This window comes from Eucyclogobius newberryi, unplaced genomic scaffold (assembly GCF_026437365.1).
Source record: "Eucyclogobius newberryi isolate DKJ021-1_F unplaced genomic scaffold, fEucNew1.0.hap1 SCAF_9, whole genome shotgun sequence".
NCBI classification, from domain to species: Eukaryota; Metazoa; Chordata; class Actinopteri; order Gobiiformes; family Gobiidae; genus Eucyclogobius; species Eucyclogobius newberryi.
The window spans coordinates 26,270,122-26,284,596 of NW_027316532.1; the positions used below are offsets into that span (position 1 = coordinate 26,270,122).

The window sequence follows — 14,475 nt, forward strand, 5'->3', positions numbered from 1 at the left end:
AGGCAAAAAATAATAATAATTTCTAATGTGGCTTGGGGTTTTCAAATGGAGGTGTATTGGTGGGAAATATTTACAAATTAAGAATATTTTTCATCTGAACTGGGCTGCATTTAGTGTTACTGTCTGTTTGTGCTACAAAAAACATTATCCAAATAGTCGTGGATTATTTGAATAGTCGACTAGTCACAATACTTCCAATTCATTGTTGCAGTGCTAAATATTACCCTTAAGTGGCAAAAAAACTATTCAAAGAGTGGGTTTCTTTAATGACCTGCACGTGTTTGTCCTTCAAGTGTCGGAGGAACCAGTGAAGCTTGTGAAACACACTTATCTGCTCTTTATCGTTGTAAACATAAAAGTCTCACTAAACCCCTGATGTGAACACGGGCTCCTGCATTTTATACATCATTTACATAATTTACTGTAGCTTTTCTGGTGGAAGTTTCACCAAGTCTGGAATGGATCACTGACTGACATTTAACTTATTATTTATTTTCAATTATGTTTGTTATTTTCATCTCTCAAAAATGCCTTGCTGTGTGGAGTCGCCTCTCCACAGATTTGATCTGTAACTTTGCCAGGTGGCGTCATCTGCTGCTCTCCTTGGACATAAATACACTTAATACCATACTGTAGAACATTCCAGGCCAAGAAATACCATCAATATCTCAATGATGACAAAAAAAAGAAAGACATGGTTAACAAAAAGTACATTGTAAGCCTGTGTAATATTGGCATTTAGAGCATTTAATTTGCTTCATTAATTTTCTTATACATTAAAGCATCTATATGTTAGCGTCATGTTGATATTAGCCGTGTTGCTAAGGTCCAGAAAACACATTAAAAAAACATTTTACACAGGACTGGTCCGTTGTTTGAATTCGAGATCCAGTCATTTGTAGTTTTATAAGTGTGATAAAATGTGAATATATGAGTATATTTCTGTGATGTATTTTATCTGCATAATAGTGATATTTTATCTGCATCATTAGTCTAAGAGAAGAACGGGTGTGTGACAGCATTTGTTTGTGAAGGGGTCGTAAAGATGGGCCAAAGGATGTTTCCCCAGAGGGGGGGGGGAGTTGCACCCCCCTTGCAGGCTTTATCTCTACGGAAAAATACCAAGTGCCTTGATGTGAGGCTGACCAATGAGAAATGTGACCCGCCTATTCCAGAATATCTAATAAAACCAACCAGCATGGGAAAAAACGAGGTGAGACGCGGGGGTGAGACGCAGGAGGGTCAGCCAGGCTCCTTACAACGGCCTGGCTGACACAGTCCCCGCGTTTTCTCCCATGCATGCCATACAAATGTCTGATCTTTCTGTGTCGTTTCATATTCTAAGTTGAATTGTGTTCTCAATGTGTTAAGGAATAGCATCGGTGTATGTCTGATTCCATGACAATAAGTCACACAATTTTCTGTCAATAAGACACTTTCAAAGAAGAAATGTGCAGATATTTGGAGGGTTAAATGGAAATGATTAAAACTCAGTGTTGTTTCTGTTCATTGAATTTATATTAAAAGCCCTTTTTCTTTGACAAAATAAAAATTTAACAAAAAATCTGGATCGATGAATAGAGAATAACAAATGTAATCTGGCTATATGTACAAAAAATCTATTTCTGTGTTGCCAGAGAATAAGTGGCGAGCGATGACATGAAAGAAATCTGTTCTTTATTATTCACAGTCTGTCTTGGGCTTAACACAAGTCGTCATTCTCGCTCCACATGACTTATATTAAAATATACTGTGCCTTATCCTAAACCTGGGGTCAGCAATTTCATCACTCCTGTGTGTTAGCCTCAGCTGAACTAGAAAAAAAAACACCACATGCCGTAAAGTCAAATTACTCATGGACTCTGGATCCATAGATTTAAAGCGTGTCTGTCTTTGTCTTCAGTGTGCAGGAAAACACCTGCGAATGTGTAATGCCGTTTCGCTCGTCCGTCAGAGTAACAGAACGGGACCATCGGGAGCATAACGGACGGTCCAGTGGGTCCGGGGCTGAGCTGCAGTATTCATGAGGGAATCAGTCATCGCAAAGAGAACGCTCGGCAGCAAGAGCGAGAATGTAGAGGATCGGCGTCTCCAGTTACACACACACAAATACTGAAAAATCATGTTCACGGTGCAATATTATGACAAGGTTCACTTCACAGTACGATATTGTGGCAAGGCAAACAGAATTGTAGATTATATGATACTTTTTCCTTTTGAAACGCCTTGGAACAAATCATTACGGTTATTTCCCAAAGAATGAAGAGATACAAGTGCTTAATTACAGTTATTTCTTCACGTTGTCTGCACTGAAATGGAGCAAAGGATCATGGTCTATGTAGTTTTTTTGCTAACTAATATCCAACAACATTAGTTTTGTTGTTGTGGCCGGTGTTTGCCATATTAAAATTTCTAAATCCATTGCCAGTGTTTCATACATCACAAATGTATGTAAAGTTATAGTGGAGTTCTCAAATTAACTTTTCACTTTTGTAAAAATATGAACAGGATGTGTTTTAGTCAGATATTACATAATTTGTCGGATGATTGTGTAAATGTGCAGCCACATTTTTAGCCTTATTTTGCTTCTATTTATGTTTTTTACTCTCTCTTTACTCTGCTGTAGCACACACAGCTTAGAAAAATATCTGTGCCAAATATCGGCTACATTTCGAACACCGGACCAATAACAATAGCTGTTATATCACCGTTCCCTTATTTTGCTGTGTACCATCCACAGATGTTAGCACTCTGTATAGTCTGAAATGGCAGAAAAATAATGTTGTCGAGTAGGAAAATCAAGGGAAATTGTTTGAGGTTGAGGAGAAACTTGTGCTGCACTATTGCTTTTACTGCTTATTCTTTAAAATGCAGCCTATTAAAACATATTCAAGCAAAATTAATACAAAATGAGTAACGTATTTTCTGGACTATAAGTCGAGTACAAGTCGCACCAGCCAAAAAATGCATAATAGAGAAGAAAAAAACATATATAAGTTGCACTGGAGTATGAAATGCGGTTGCAAGTGTGAAAATAACAAATAATATCACATATAAGTTGCTCCGGATCATAAGTATATAAGTATAAGTCGCCCCGGCCAGAACGATGAAAAAAGGTGCAACTTATAGTCCGGAAAATACGGGTAATACAATTATGAGCTTCATGCATATAGGTCTGTGTCGGATCAAGAGAAAATCTAACATTTACTTACTTAATTGATCATTTTTCTCTTTTTTTGTAAACCTGTTATTTTCTATTTTCTGCTGTTTCTCTTCTTCTCCTCTTGTTTTTCTTAACCGGCTCCTCCAAACGCCATCCCATGCCCTCACACTCCCCAAAGCTCCCTAAACACAGACCGTTCCCCTGAGGACGTTTTGAGGTCACATCCCGGGCCTCGATGACCAGACCGAGCCGCCTCCTCCTCCGACGCCACATGGAGCGAGCGCAGGTGGGAAATGTCAGCTTGTCCGAAACACTGGCTTTCACCGAGACGTCCCTCGGGCTGTAGTGGGTGTTGCTACGTGTTTTCGAACATTTTTGTGACTTGTTCTCCCCCTCGGAGACATCCAGGAAAAAAGGGTCCTCCTTCCAGGAATTACATGAGCGAGAGGAGGCCGAGTGCACTGTTCAGGAATGCCATTATTTCTAACTATTGTCCTCGCCGCAGTTTGTATGCTAATTCACGTTTACATCTCCCGTGGAATGCACTAGGCCTGTTTCTGAGCGAAGAGGGAACTGGGGAGAGATTTTGTGTGAGCCAGATATTTATACGTAGATTAGAACCTGATTATGCGTGGGTGAAATGAACAAATGGCTTTTTACTTGCAGTAACTTGACAGAAGGGCAGCGGTTCTTTAGTCGTTTTGTCGATGAATTAGTTGATTGTGTCTCAGTTGACCGGCATTTTTTGTCGTTTCAAGTGAATTCTTCCCACATTTTTGCTCTTCCTCGAGTCATTTCTCAGGTAAAACTACTGTGTCAATGGTGTATTTGTAACTAAGTCCTGGTTTAGCCCTAATTTAGTCCTGTCATAGACTTGATTTAGATCTAGTGGTGCTCGGAAAGCTAAGTCTTCCCTTTGGTGGTGTGAAAAGTTAAAGAACCACTGGTTTAGATGAAGAGGATTTATATGGAACAACAGCGAAAAAGAGAAGACGTGGAATGAGTTTTGCTTCGTTTCATATGACTAACACAGTTTCCTTGTGCGTCTCTGTATAAATAGTTGTTTTTGCATAAACCCATGTGCAGTTGCAGTGCTGCAAGTGCAGTTTGGGTCAGATACAGAGACACAGGACACGGTTTAGTCGACTAAGAATGTCTTTATTCTACTACAGCCCGACTTGACAGATGGAGTGTCTGTAGATCATTTAGTCCTGAACTTGAAAAAGCACTTTCATCATAATTCATCTATTTCTATTGCAGATTAGTGTCAAATCAATGCATTATTATTATTATTAAGTCACTACTTTAATAAAACTGGCTGTAAACTCATAGTGCAGGACATATTTGGACAGTCAGCCTTAGAGAAACTAAGAGCTGAGGAAGAAAGTAAGAGTTGAGTTGAAAATGTTCCTCTCCAGGATCAAGTCTTGGCTCAAAACTAACCAAAACTGTACCAATTATGTATTTAATATAGTGGAATAATGTTTTAATGAGTGTTAGCGTAGAAAAGTCCAAAGTTGCACTCACGGCATTAAAGCTTTGTCATCCCTGTCACACATAAAAGTATTCGAACCACACAATAAAAATCAGTTCAGAGAGAGCTTCTTTGATCCCTCAGTGATGAAATTCACAAGGATAACACAATGATATCTATTTTTCTTTATTGATAAGGGCAAGCATAAGTGGAAGGAAATGTGAGTTATAACTAAAGTAAAACATGTTCAATCTGTAATAGGGCTGCAGAGAATTATCTATTTGCCAGTTTTCTGACAAGAATTACAATTGCGATTAGATTCATGACGCGTGTTTTAATAATAGGATTGTGTTAAAAGTTCCCATTCAATCTCAAATCGTCAGTGACAGAAAGAGTGAAATAGGCCCATGAACTGACAAACTACGAAAAGACCTTGCACAGACTTAAACTGCAGCGTTAGCAGTTTTTATGCAGTTAAACAGGATATTTTGTTGCTTGTAGAGGAAATTACGGCACTTTGGGATTTTCTAACTGTGTCCAAAATAATAATAATGATACATAACACTTGTACGGCACTTTTGGAGATGGATTAAATTTGTGTTCAAAGTAGCAGAGGACGGTGGGTAGACACAATTAAGGTGATAATTAAGGATATTGGCCATCGCTCTTGGTTTGCATTACCGGCCAAACCTTTCTGGATTTAAACTAAAACATATATATCAAATTAGTTGTCAGAATCAGAATCAGAATCAGAATCATGCCTCGTTGCTCCGTTTCGCATCGTTTTGTAGCAGCGTCTTCTGTTCTGCCGCAATCCGTTGCTTCCACTCCCTCCCCGCGTCTATTTTTTATGCGAGCAAAAAACCTGAAAGCGAATTATGGATGCTGTCATTTCCCCCGGTGAGGCCGTCTGCTCCGCGCCGGCGTGAGCTCATACCCTCGTTACTTATTCATGAGTCACTGGAGCCCGCTGCAGACTCAGACCACCGCGCCGACGATGTCTGTCACTCTACGGACCCATCGTTAGTTTGTCGTGTGAAAATAATTGGATGTGGAGTTGTGCTTGAAGCGGTCGTGTTTTTTTTTTTTTTTTTAACCGAGTGTAATAAAGTAATAAAAGAGGATGAAAAGATGAATAAAGACGATTCATTTCCTGGTGCTGTATATGTGAATCAATAGTTTCACAATAGCGCCAGGCTAGTTCCGGTTGCCGTTCATTCACTGGGAATTAGCAGAGTCTTGCTCAAAGAAATCAGATTAAAAAAGATCTCACGGCTGTTCAGTTCCTATTTCCTTTCCTCTCAAAGTGAATCCGCCTTCGACGTTAAATCTGATGTCTCGACTCTCTGATTGTGACTCAATTTTCGAGTAGGATTCAGTTCACGTTAAAAAAAAGGTCCATTCACATTTGAGAGAACTGCTAAACTAATACAGGAATCCCACACAATCAGGAACATCTTTGTGAAGGTGTTGACTAGAAATGGGCTGTATATCAACATTTAGATGAGATGATGCTTAATATAGAGCACAGAAGCTACCTGATTAAAAAGAAAAAAGTGAAACGTTGCAAACTTTCAGATAAATGTGATATTTCAGCACTTTTGCGATAATTTTTTACAGATATTTCACAATTTTCCGACAATTTAAGCTCAACGAATATGTTTAAAGACATATTTTAACACATTTCTGACATAATATTGTCTGAATATCATTATCAGGATTCTTCGTTTGTCAGCATGGCCCACCCCCAGTGTAAACAGGTTTCATGCCCAGTTGAACATTAGTTGTTTGCAGAGGAAATTGGTTTATTTAAATAGTCACAGTTGTTGCGATTTGCTTGTAGTGACCGTTCGTAAACACTTGCAGCTGCACTTTTGTATAGCTTCCGTGAGGTGTTTGGTAGATGTGGTTATTGAAAGCGGATGGTTTGATGACTAGTTTGTAAAGGTAGACACGTGGTAGCCTGTGTTTCGCCGGTGGTGCAGTGGTTAAGAGCGTGGCACGCGTACGGTCGTGTGGCATTGTGGGTTTGAGTCCGGCCCTCGACATTTGCACACCCTCCCTTTCACGCTGCAACAATAAAATAAATATGGTAAAAGCTTCTGGATGGGAAATATTTGCAAATAAAGTGTAGTATTGAAAATCAGAAATGCCATTTTTTCCGGACTATAAGTCACACCGGAGTATAAGTCGCACCAGCCAAAAAATGCACAATTGAGAAGAAAAAAACATACAAGTTGCACTGGAGTATGAAATGCGGTGGCAAGTGTGAAAATAACAAATAATATCACATATAAGTCGCTCCAGAGTATAAGTATATAAGTATAAATATAAGTATAAGTCGCACCCACGGCCAAAACTATGAAAATAGTCTGGAAAATACAGTAGTTAATTAAATTGGTAAATAATTCCAGTCTTAAAAAGTTTTATTCCAGCGGTTTTAGAGTCTGTAATGTCTGAAAAACAATTCTGATTATCAAACTCCATTCATAGATGTCAGTGTAATGTTTCAAAGACTTGTTGTACTAGTTGTCACTTTATCTCTGTAGAAGCCAAAGCCCAACATCGTAGACTTGTTTTACATCACCTCTCGCTGTAAACCTTTATTTAAGCTCTCACAATCTGTCTTAACTGCCTTCTCGCTCGCTCGCACACCGTTCATCTTCCCGCAATGCAAAGCGACGTGTCCGGCCGTGGCGTTGTTGTGACTGATAACCGAAGAAGCGGAGAGGTCGGCTGTTTTGGAGCCGTGTCAGATTTCCCCAGGCGACCCTCAGGAGCGTGAGCCAACGTGGGCCGACGTTCACCCATGGGTAAACCGAAGACGTGGGGCTGAAGTTGTGAGGTGTCAGTACAAATACACATCATCGAGTGGCAGCGTGTTGTGTTCAGTGTTCAGCGACGGGACACAATCGAGTTTTTCTAGTTGAGCAAAATCCAAACCGTACGTGTTGTCGTTGTCCAGACTACAACAATTATGGAGCGCGTTAGGGGTGAGCAAGGTGTTGACACATGATTGAACTTCATATTTTTTGGATTCTTGTAATGACAATAAGCATATTTTGAAAAGTGCTAAAACGCTCTTGGAAATGTCTTTGGTATTGCACAAAAAATGAATGAACTGCACAATAAAACCTGGAATAGTTTTTGGGCAGTTTCCCTTGGCAATACATTTACCGTATTTTCCGGACTACAAGTCGCACCTTTTTTCATAGTTTCGGCCAGGGTGCGATTTATACTTATATACTTATACTTATACTCCGGAGCGACTTATATGTGATGTTATTTGTTATTCTCACACTTGCAACCACATTTCATACTCCAGTGCAATTGTATATGTTTTTTTCTTCTCTATTATGCATTTTTTGGCTGGTGCGACTTATACTCCGGTGTGACCTATAGTCGTATAAAATACGGTAATCTTCTTATTTTTGCCCATTTTGAAATTTGTTATATGTACGTCACAATATAAAATTATAGTGTTACGATTATTGTGTGGAAAAAATATCACAATTTAGCAGTTATTCATGATTACTGAAACAGTGACTAAACTTTAATTATCTTTCATTCTCATGGTCTTAACACGTTACTATTCATCAAGTTTGTGACCGGCTTTATGGAGTTGAACATTCTGGAAGACAAAATAAAGTTAAATTTGACAAAAACGGCAAGATAAAAGAAGTTCTCTACATTTAGGCCTATTTTTTGCAGCATGAAGTACTTTCATTTAACCTTGTGATCATACGACTTCTGCAAAAGGTCAAGAGTGTCAGTACTTATTATAGTAGCTAATGACCTCGTGATGTTTTTCCACCCTACATTTTGCTTGGACAAAAAAGGCCAAGCTCTGAGACTCTACATGAAAAGAACTGTTTGACAAAGTTCAAAATTGTTTACTGAATCACACAATTTTTGATTAGGGCTGTTGGTCAACTAGAGAGGACAGTGACTTCAAATGCACTCGAGTCCATGAAAAAAGAACTGTTTGTACAGAAAATCATCAGGAAATATGTTGATTCAACTCACGATTTGTTCCTAACAATACACCTCTCACTCCATGTCTTCCCCTTTCTGTTGTCGCATTTAAATCCCTATAATTGGAAGTGGAGTGTGTCCATGTCTCAGTGTTGATTAACCCTGCGACGAGCTGGCCCCTGTCCAGGGTGTGCCCCGCCTAAGGCCCAAAGTCACTGGGATAGGCTCCAGTCCCCCATGACCCCAAACGGGAACAAGCGGAAGAAAATGAATGAATGAATGATACAAATGTTGGTCGACTAAGATGCCGTCGACCGTTTAATCAACTAAACGACTAAATTCCTACAAAATCTCTGTCAAAATCTCCTCGTCCCAACCCTAGTGTCTGTAAATAATTTATTAAATGGCAAATCTAACAGGCATTTATGATATTCGTGTAAGCATTATTGACAGCACGATTGTATATCTGCTTTTGAGTGCTGTGAATAACTCGACACCGCCGCTGCTGCTGCTGCATCGATCGCCTCTGTGTCGGCCTTATGTGGACTTCATGCTGGAGCCTGGCGCAGGAGACGCGTGTCTGAGGGACCACAGCCGACAGGAAACACTTTTCCCGCTGAGTCACTGCCTGGACGATCCAACTATTTGAACAGATGCTTTGGTGCAGGGCCTTAACCCAAACATCTGTGTATGACAGCGAATACAGCTCCAGTTCCCCAAATGTGTGCTACAAATGTGGTTTCAATTAGGGCTGTACGTCGAAATCGAGATTTGAAGGGACTGTACCCGATTCCACTCATTTAATAAAGCGAAAGTTGTTCTATGCATCTAATTATAGTGTTTTTAACCTCAGAGAAGCAGGAAGTGCGCTGTTAGCATGCTAATTTTTGTCTGCTCTGGCCTCTGAAAGCTGTGTAAAGCACCGGATGCTCATAATACTTGAAGTAAGTGATGCATTTGGACCGCTGCAAACAGTTTGAATCGAACTGTTTTTAAGATGGAAAAAAAATCAGTTACAGCATCTTTTAATCGTGCGGTCTATGGCCATTTGTGTCGCTGAAAAAAATGGAGTTTGGAGCGAATTTAATGCATAGATGAAATAATTTTTTGCACTAATTGATTAAAAGTCTTTTCTTGTTCCTGTTTTTCAAACCGTGAAAGTAGGAAGTGGGTTTTTAAATCCGTCTTAACTAATTCCTAGCGCTCACAGACCCTTCAGTGCACTTTACTTGTATTCACATCACGCACTAACACAGTTTCGGAACAGCTTTTTCAGACGGGGAACCGAAGCTGTGCGGACCACCAACGCACAGCCAATTAGCTCGCTTTCCAAATTGACCGCTCTTTCTTCAAGTTTGTGATCGATAAAATGTTTTAGGACGGTGTGCGTAGACTTTTTCAATTGTTTTCAATACACTTTATGAGGGGAGCAACAGGATTATAAGAGCCAAATGTATTCAAAAATCGTCTTAGATCATTACGACTCTACAGTTTCTATTGAGAATGCCTCGTCCCCTTTTAACCCGAACCCGTTTCCTTTTTCTGTCTCTGTGCAGGACCAGTTTGAGAATCTGGACAAACACACACAGTGGGGGATCGACTTTCTGGATCGCTATGCCAAATTTGTCAAAGAGCGACTGGAGATCGAGCAGAACTACGCCAAGCAGCTGCGGTAAGTGAGGTTCTTCCAATGACAACGCCTTCCACTGACATGTGGTTTGTTCCCTTGTTTCCTGTTGGTTTACGTGTTGGATTATCAGCCTTTGGAACCAAAACACAGAGTGGAAATGTAACTTTGACCATCATGAACAATGTTTTTGTAATAAGAAATACCTCAACTTCACAGTGGTTGATTATGTTTACGTCATATCCAGGGATTGGAAGTGTGCAGGCGAAACTACTACTACACACACATTAATACCTGCACAGAGCTGACCTGTGTATTCCGATCAAGGCAACTACAATTAGAGCCGTCACTAGGGATTATGTCGGATCATTTTTATAATTTTACGGTTATTTCTAAACCACATTGAGAATTTTGACTACATTATCGATCAATAAAGCTTCAAATATACTGACTGAAGGCTTCTAGACGTTTAATATTGATGAAAATCTGAAACAGTTCATTCTTTTTTGACTTTTAGATTGACAGCACAAAGGCTGAGGCCTATTCACATATTATCAGGCTTTTAGATAGGATTTGAAAACACCCCGTCCAAATACTTTTGTCCGGGGTACGGGGGCCGACTAGGCGAAAAACCTAGTAGCTTTGGCACTCTCCGGACGACGGCTCGGCAGCCAATCGGAGCCAAGCACACAAATTTTGTCGACCAATCAGTGCGCAGCATGCAAATTTTCACTTAAACTGTAATGGACTATTGTCAAATACTTCCCGGCCCATGCCTGCACTCGAAAATGCCCGTCCACATTTTAAACTACCCCGTCCAAAATTACGGGAAGACGGGTCTCTATCTAAAAGCCTGCATATTATTTGCATTGAAGTACGGTATATTAACTTTGCAACCCTCAATACTGTGTAAGAATGACTGTTTTAGGGTGCTAGATAATGCTTACGATAATCAAAATAGAACTACTATTTATTAATGTATGTATTGTAGTCGACTAGTTGCGATTGCAAACGACTAACAATTCAAAGTGAAAGTGACAGATAGGTTTAGTACGAGTGAAGAAAACCAAACAAGAGATTATAGCAGGACTATTCAAAACCCTTCAGTTCCAGATGAGACAATATGGAAATTAATGAGGGGAAATCCTCTCTGAATATGCATCACACTCTGCACAGGCTGCTCCGATGAAAGATCAAAGATACTGTACCTTTCCCTTTCCCGCTCTGCCGTGTGCGTCGCTCATTATAATTCAGACAGGAATGCTTGTGATGTGTGCGCTGCCTGTTCGCTCGCAGTTAAATCATTACCTCCGTGTTTTGGCGCGGCGCAGACAAACCCCGGGAGAACGGGACAGGAAACGCACTTTGATGTTTCCGTCTTTCATTCATCTTTTAATAATAACCGCACGCCGTCTCTGTCTTTCCCTGTGCCCCGTTTCATCTCCGTTTACCTGCCCGTCGAGTCGGCTTGACACACGATGGCTATTTTTAACCTCTCGTCATTCGCTTCCTTGTTTTCTTCCAGGAACTTGGTCAAGAAATATTGCCCCAAGCGCGCCAAAGATGAGGAACCCAGGTACAGAGGTTATTTGATATTTGTTCAAAGATTGTGCAAATATTGTGCTTTTCTGGCACCGCATCACATTTCACATCACTATTTTCACATTGAGTTCATTGTAAGCTGCAAAATTGATTTAAAAGGACTTGAGAATAGAGCCTAAAGTGTCGAAATAATTGCAAGCGAGTTGATTGATTGGTGGATAGGGATTGGTGAGCACTCAAGCCTCAAAAACAACCAACCCAATCAATCAATTAATCAATGCAATGCAACTCTGAGCAAGCTAATGGCAAGAGAAAACCATTACAGCCTGGTTGAAAGCTCATAAAAGTTGATTTTGCGTAATATGCCGCGCCATCGATCCGCGCCTCGCTTCTGAATGACACGTTGGGCGCAGGTTCACGGCGTGTCTGTCCTTTTACTCCATCCTGAACGAGCTGAACGACTACGCGGGCCAGAGGGAGCTGGTGGCGGAGGAGATCGGCCACAAAGTGTACGGGGAGCTGATGCGGTACAGCTTGGACCTGAAGGCTGAGCGGAAACATGTACGTGCACTCGCCGTCCAATCACACGCACTTTAGAAACTGCCGACAGGAGACCAGAATCAGAAAGGGCTTTATTGCCATTGTCAATGAACAAAATTCACAGACATAGGAACTTGTCTTGGTGATTCAGTGCAACATAAAACAATGAACAATGAATAAGTCAAAAGAGGAACAATTTACACGGCTACGTGTCTTTTTTTTTTTTTTAGCATAACAATAAACGGTGAGCGATGTGTTTGTTTGTTATGATCTGTTTTTAATATTTACCTTCTTTAATGTATTTATGGAATGTATTGTATTCAGCTTCCTGTGTCCACTTTAGTCTTTAGAAAACAGACTTACCCAGAGGTTAGAGATAAGAACAAAATAATAGAAAATATACATAAAATGTGAATTGCATTAAATCTGCACTTTCGTGGATAATTTTTTGGTCCGTTCACCTCAGCGCGCCTCAACTTAGAGACGTACCAGCTCATTTTACCACATGCCCAATGCACTTTGAAAATATCGTTTCAATATTATAATCAAGATGACAAAACAACAAAAATCTAGATATTAGTTTAGTCCATATCGCCCATCCTTACACCTAACACCCTGGAGATTCTTGTTTTAGTCTTTTAGCACTGCACTTGTCAGCATTCTGTTTTAAAGACAGTCTGTGGGGAAAAAAACAATCCGTAAATGTCAGTTTTTACTTTTTAGTGCTTCTTTTTTACGATGTACGTGCCTGTAATGTGAACATGTGGTCGTGTCTTTTTCAGCATCTGCAGGAGGGCCGGAAGGCTCAGCAGTATTTGGACCAGTGCTGGAAGCAGATGGACAATGTAAGTGTGAAGGGGGGAGCACTCTTTTCACCACAAATGTTCAGCCATTGTGACATCCACATTCCATCCGCGTGAATCTTTTGGCTGTACTCGTGCGAGGACTACTCAGGAAAGTAAACCACATCCAGTAGAGTCATCTTCACTTCAAATGGATGTCTTGTATTTGCGGTGTTTTGAATTGCCTTTAGGCTGTAACGTTGACATATTTTGAAGTTGAGGTTGATTAAAGTGAATTTGACAGGTAGGACAATGCATTGAACTAAAATGCAGTTAAGATAAATGTGTTTTAAATTTTGCTAAAAAAGTATATACACATTTTCCCCAGAATAATGCATTTTTTAGGTTTATAATTTTACTTCCTGCTTGTAATTGATGACATCACGCTAGGAATTTACCCAGCGAACACTGAGCCAAAACTCATCTATTTTTTGTAAATTTGACAAATACAAATGTGAGAGAACCTTTATTTTGTTTAATTATTGTAATTATTGTTTAAAGGGTCAAAAAAGCACTTTCTTTTTATGTAAATGATGCTTAAACTTTGAATGGCGTGAGTGTCCCTGATGTGATGTCACTTCCTGAAATTTTCTACAGATTTTTCAACTTTCCTCCACAAACGGCTATTTGATTAGTGTGAAACTATCATTTATATATATTTACAACAGCTATCAATACACCCAAAAAAAATTAAAATCGTAAAAACTTGTCATGGTCACTTTAAACGATTTTAATGCTACTGACATTTCAACCCTTCAGCATAAAAGCATGTGTAAATGCATGTATGAGTCAAAGATATGTTAATTGTTCAACCATATACAGCTCAAATGATAACTACAGAAGACTTAAAAAAAGGATTGCTGCTATGGCAATAAATAAAAACATGTGATAAATAATGACAGGCCTAATTACTTTTCTTTTGTGCAAAACGAAGGGAATTTTACACAGTCGTCCTCCAAAACTAAGCTCATGAGCACAAGTGTTTCACCTTAGCCAAATGTCTCTGGCTCCGATCATAAGTTCCATTTGTTCACTCCTGAGGTCATTGGATGCTTTTAAACGCGCATAGAAACCATCAGAATTTTGCAAACAATGTTCACAATGTAACCGTTCGTTTGCCTCTCTGGAGATGGTTTCCAAGGTGGTTTTGACACGAGATTAGACCGAAGGTAGAAAGGCAAACTTAAAGGCCACTCTGTGAAACATTCCTGGCAAATCGGTGGCATTTACGTGGAAACAAGCACCGGAAAAGTTACGTCGTGCAGCTTTTAAATGTAATATATTGCAGAGTTTATACTGAAAGCTGAAACGT

At 39.8% G+C, this 14,475-nt stretch overlaps 1 protein-coding gene across 4 annotated transcripts in view; it reads left to right on the forward strand.

Moving 5' to 3' along the window:
• The window catches only part of fnbp1l (formin binding protein 1-like), a 40,381-nt gene that overhangs the window by 10,933 nt on the left and 14,973 nt on the right, over window positions 1-14,475 (forward strand). For all 4 annotated transcript variants that reach the window (XM_072438658.1, XM_072438657.1, XM_072438659.1 and 1 more), the window contains exons 2-5: window positions 10,169-10,284; window positions 11,765-11,815; window positions 12,195-12,342; window positions 13,104-13,166. In XM_072438658.1, coding sequence (XP_072294759.1) covers window positions 10,169-10,284; window positions 11,765-11,815; window positions 12,195-12,342; window positions 13,104-13,166 — 378 coding nt within the window. The remainder of the gene's footprint in view (window positions 1-10,168; window positions 10,285-11,764; window positions 11,816-12,194; window positions 12,343-13,103; window positions 13,167-14,475) is intronic.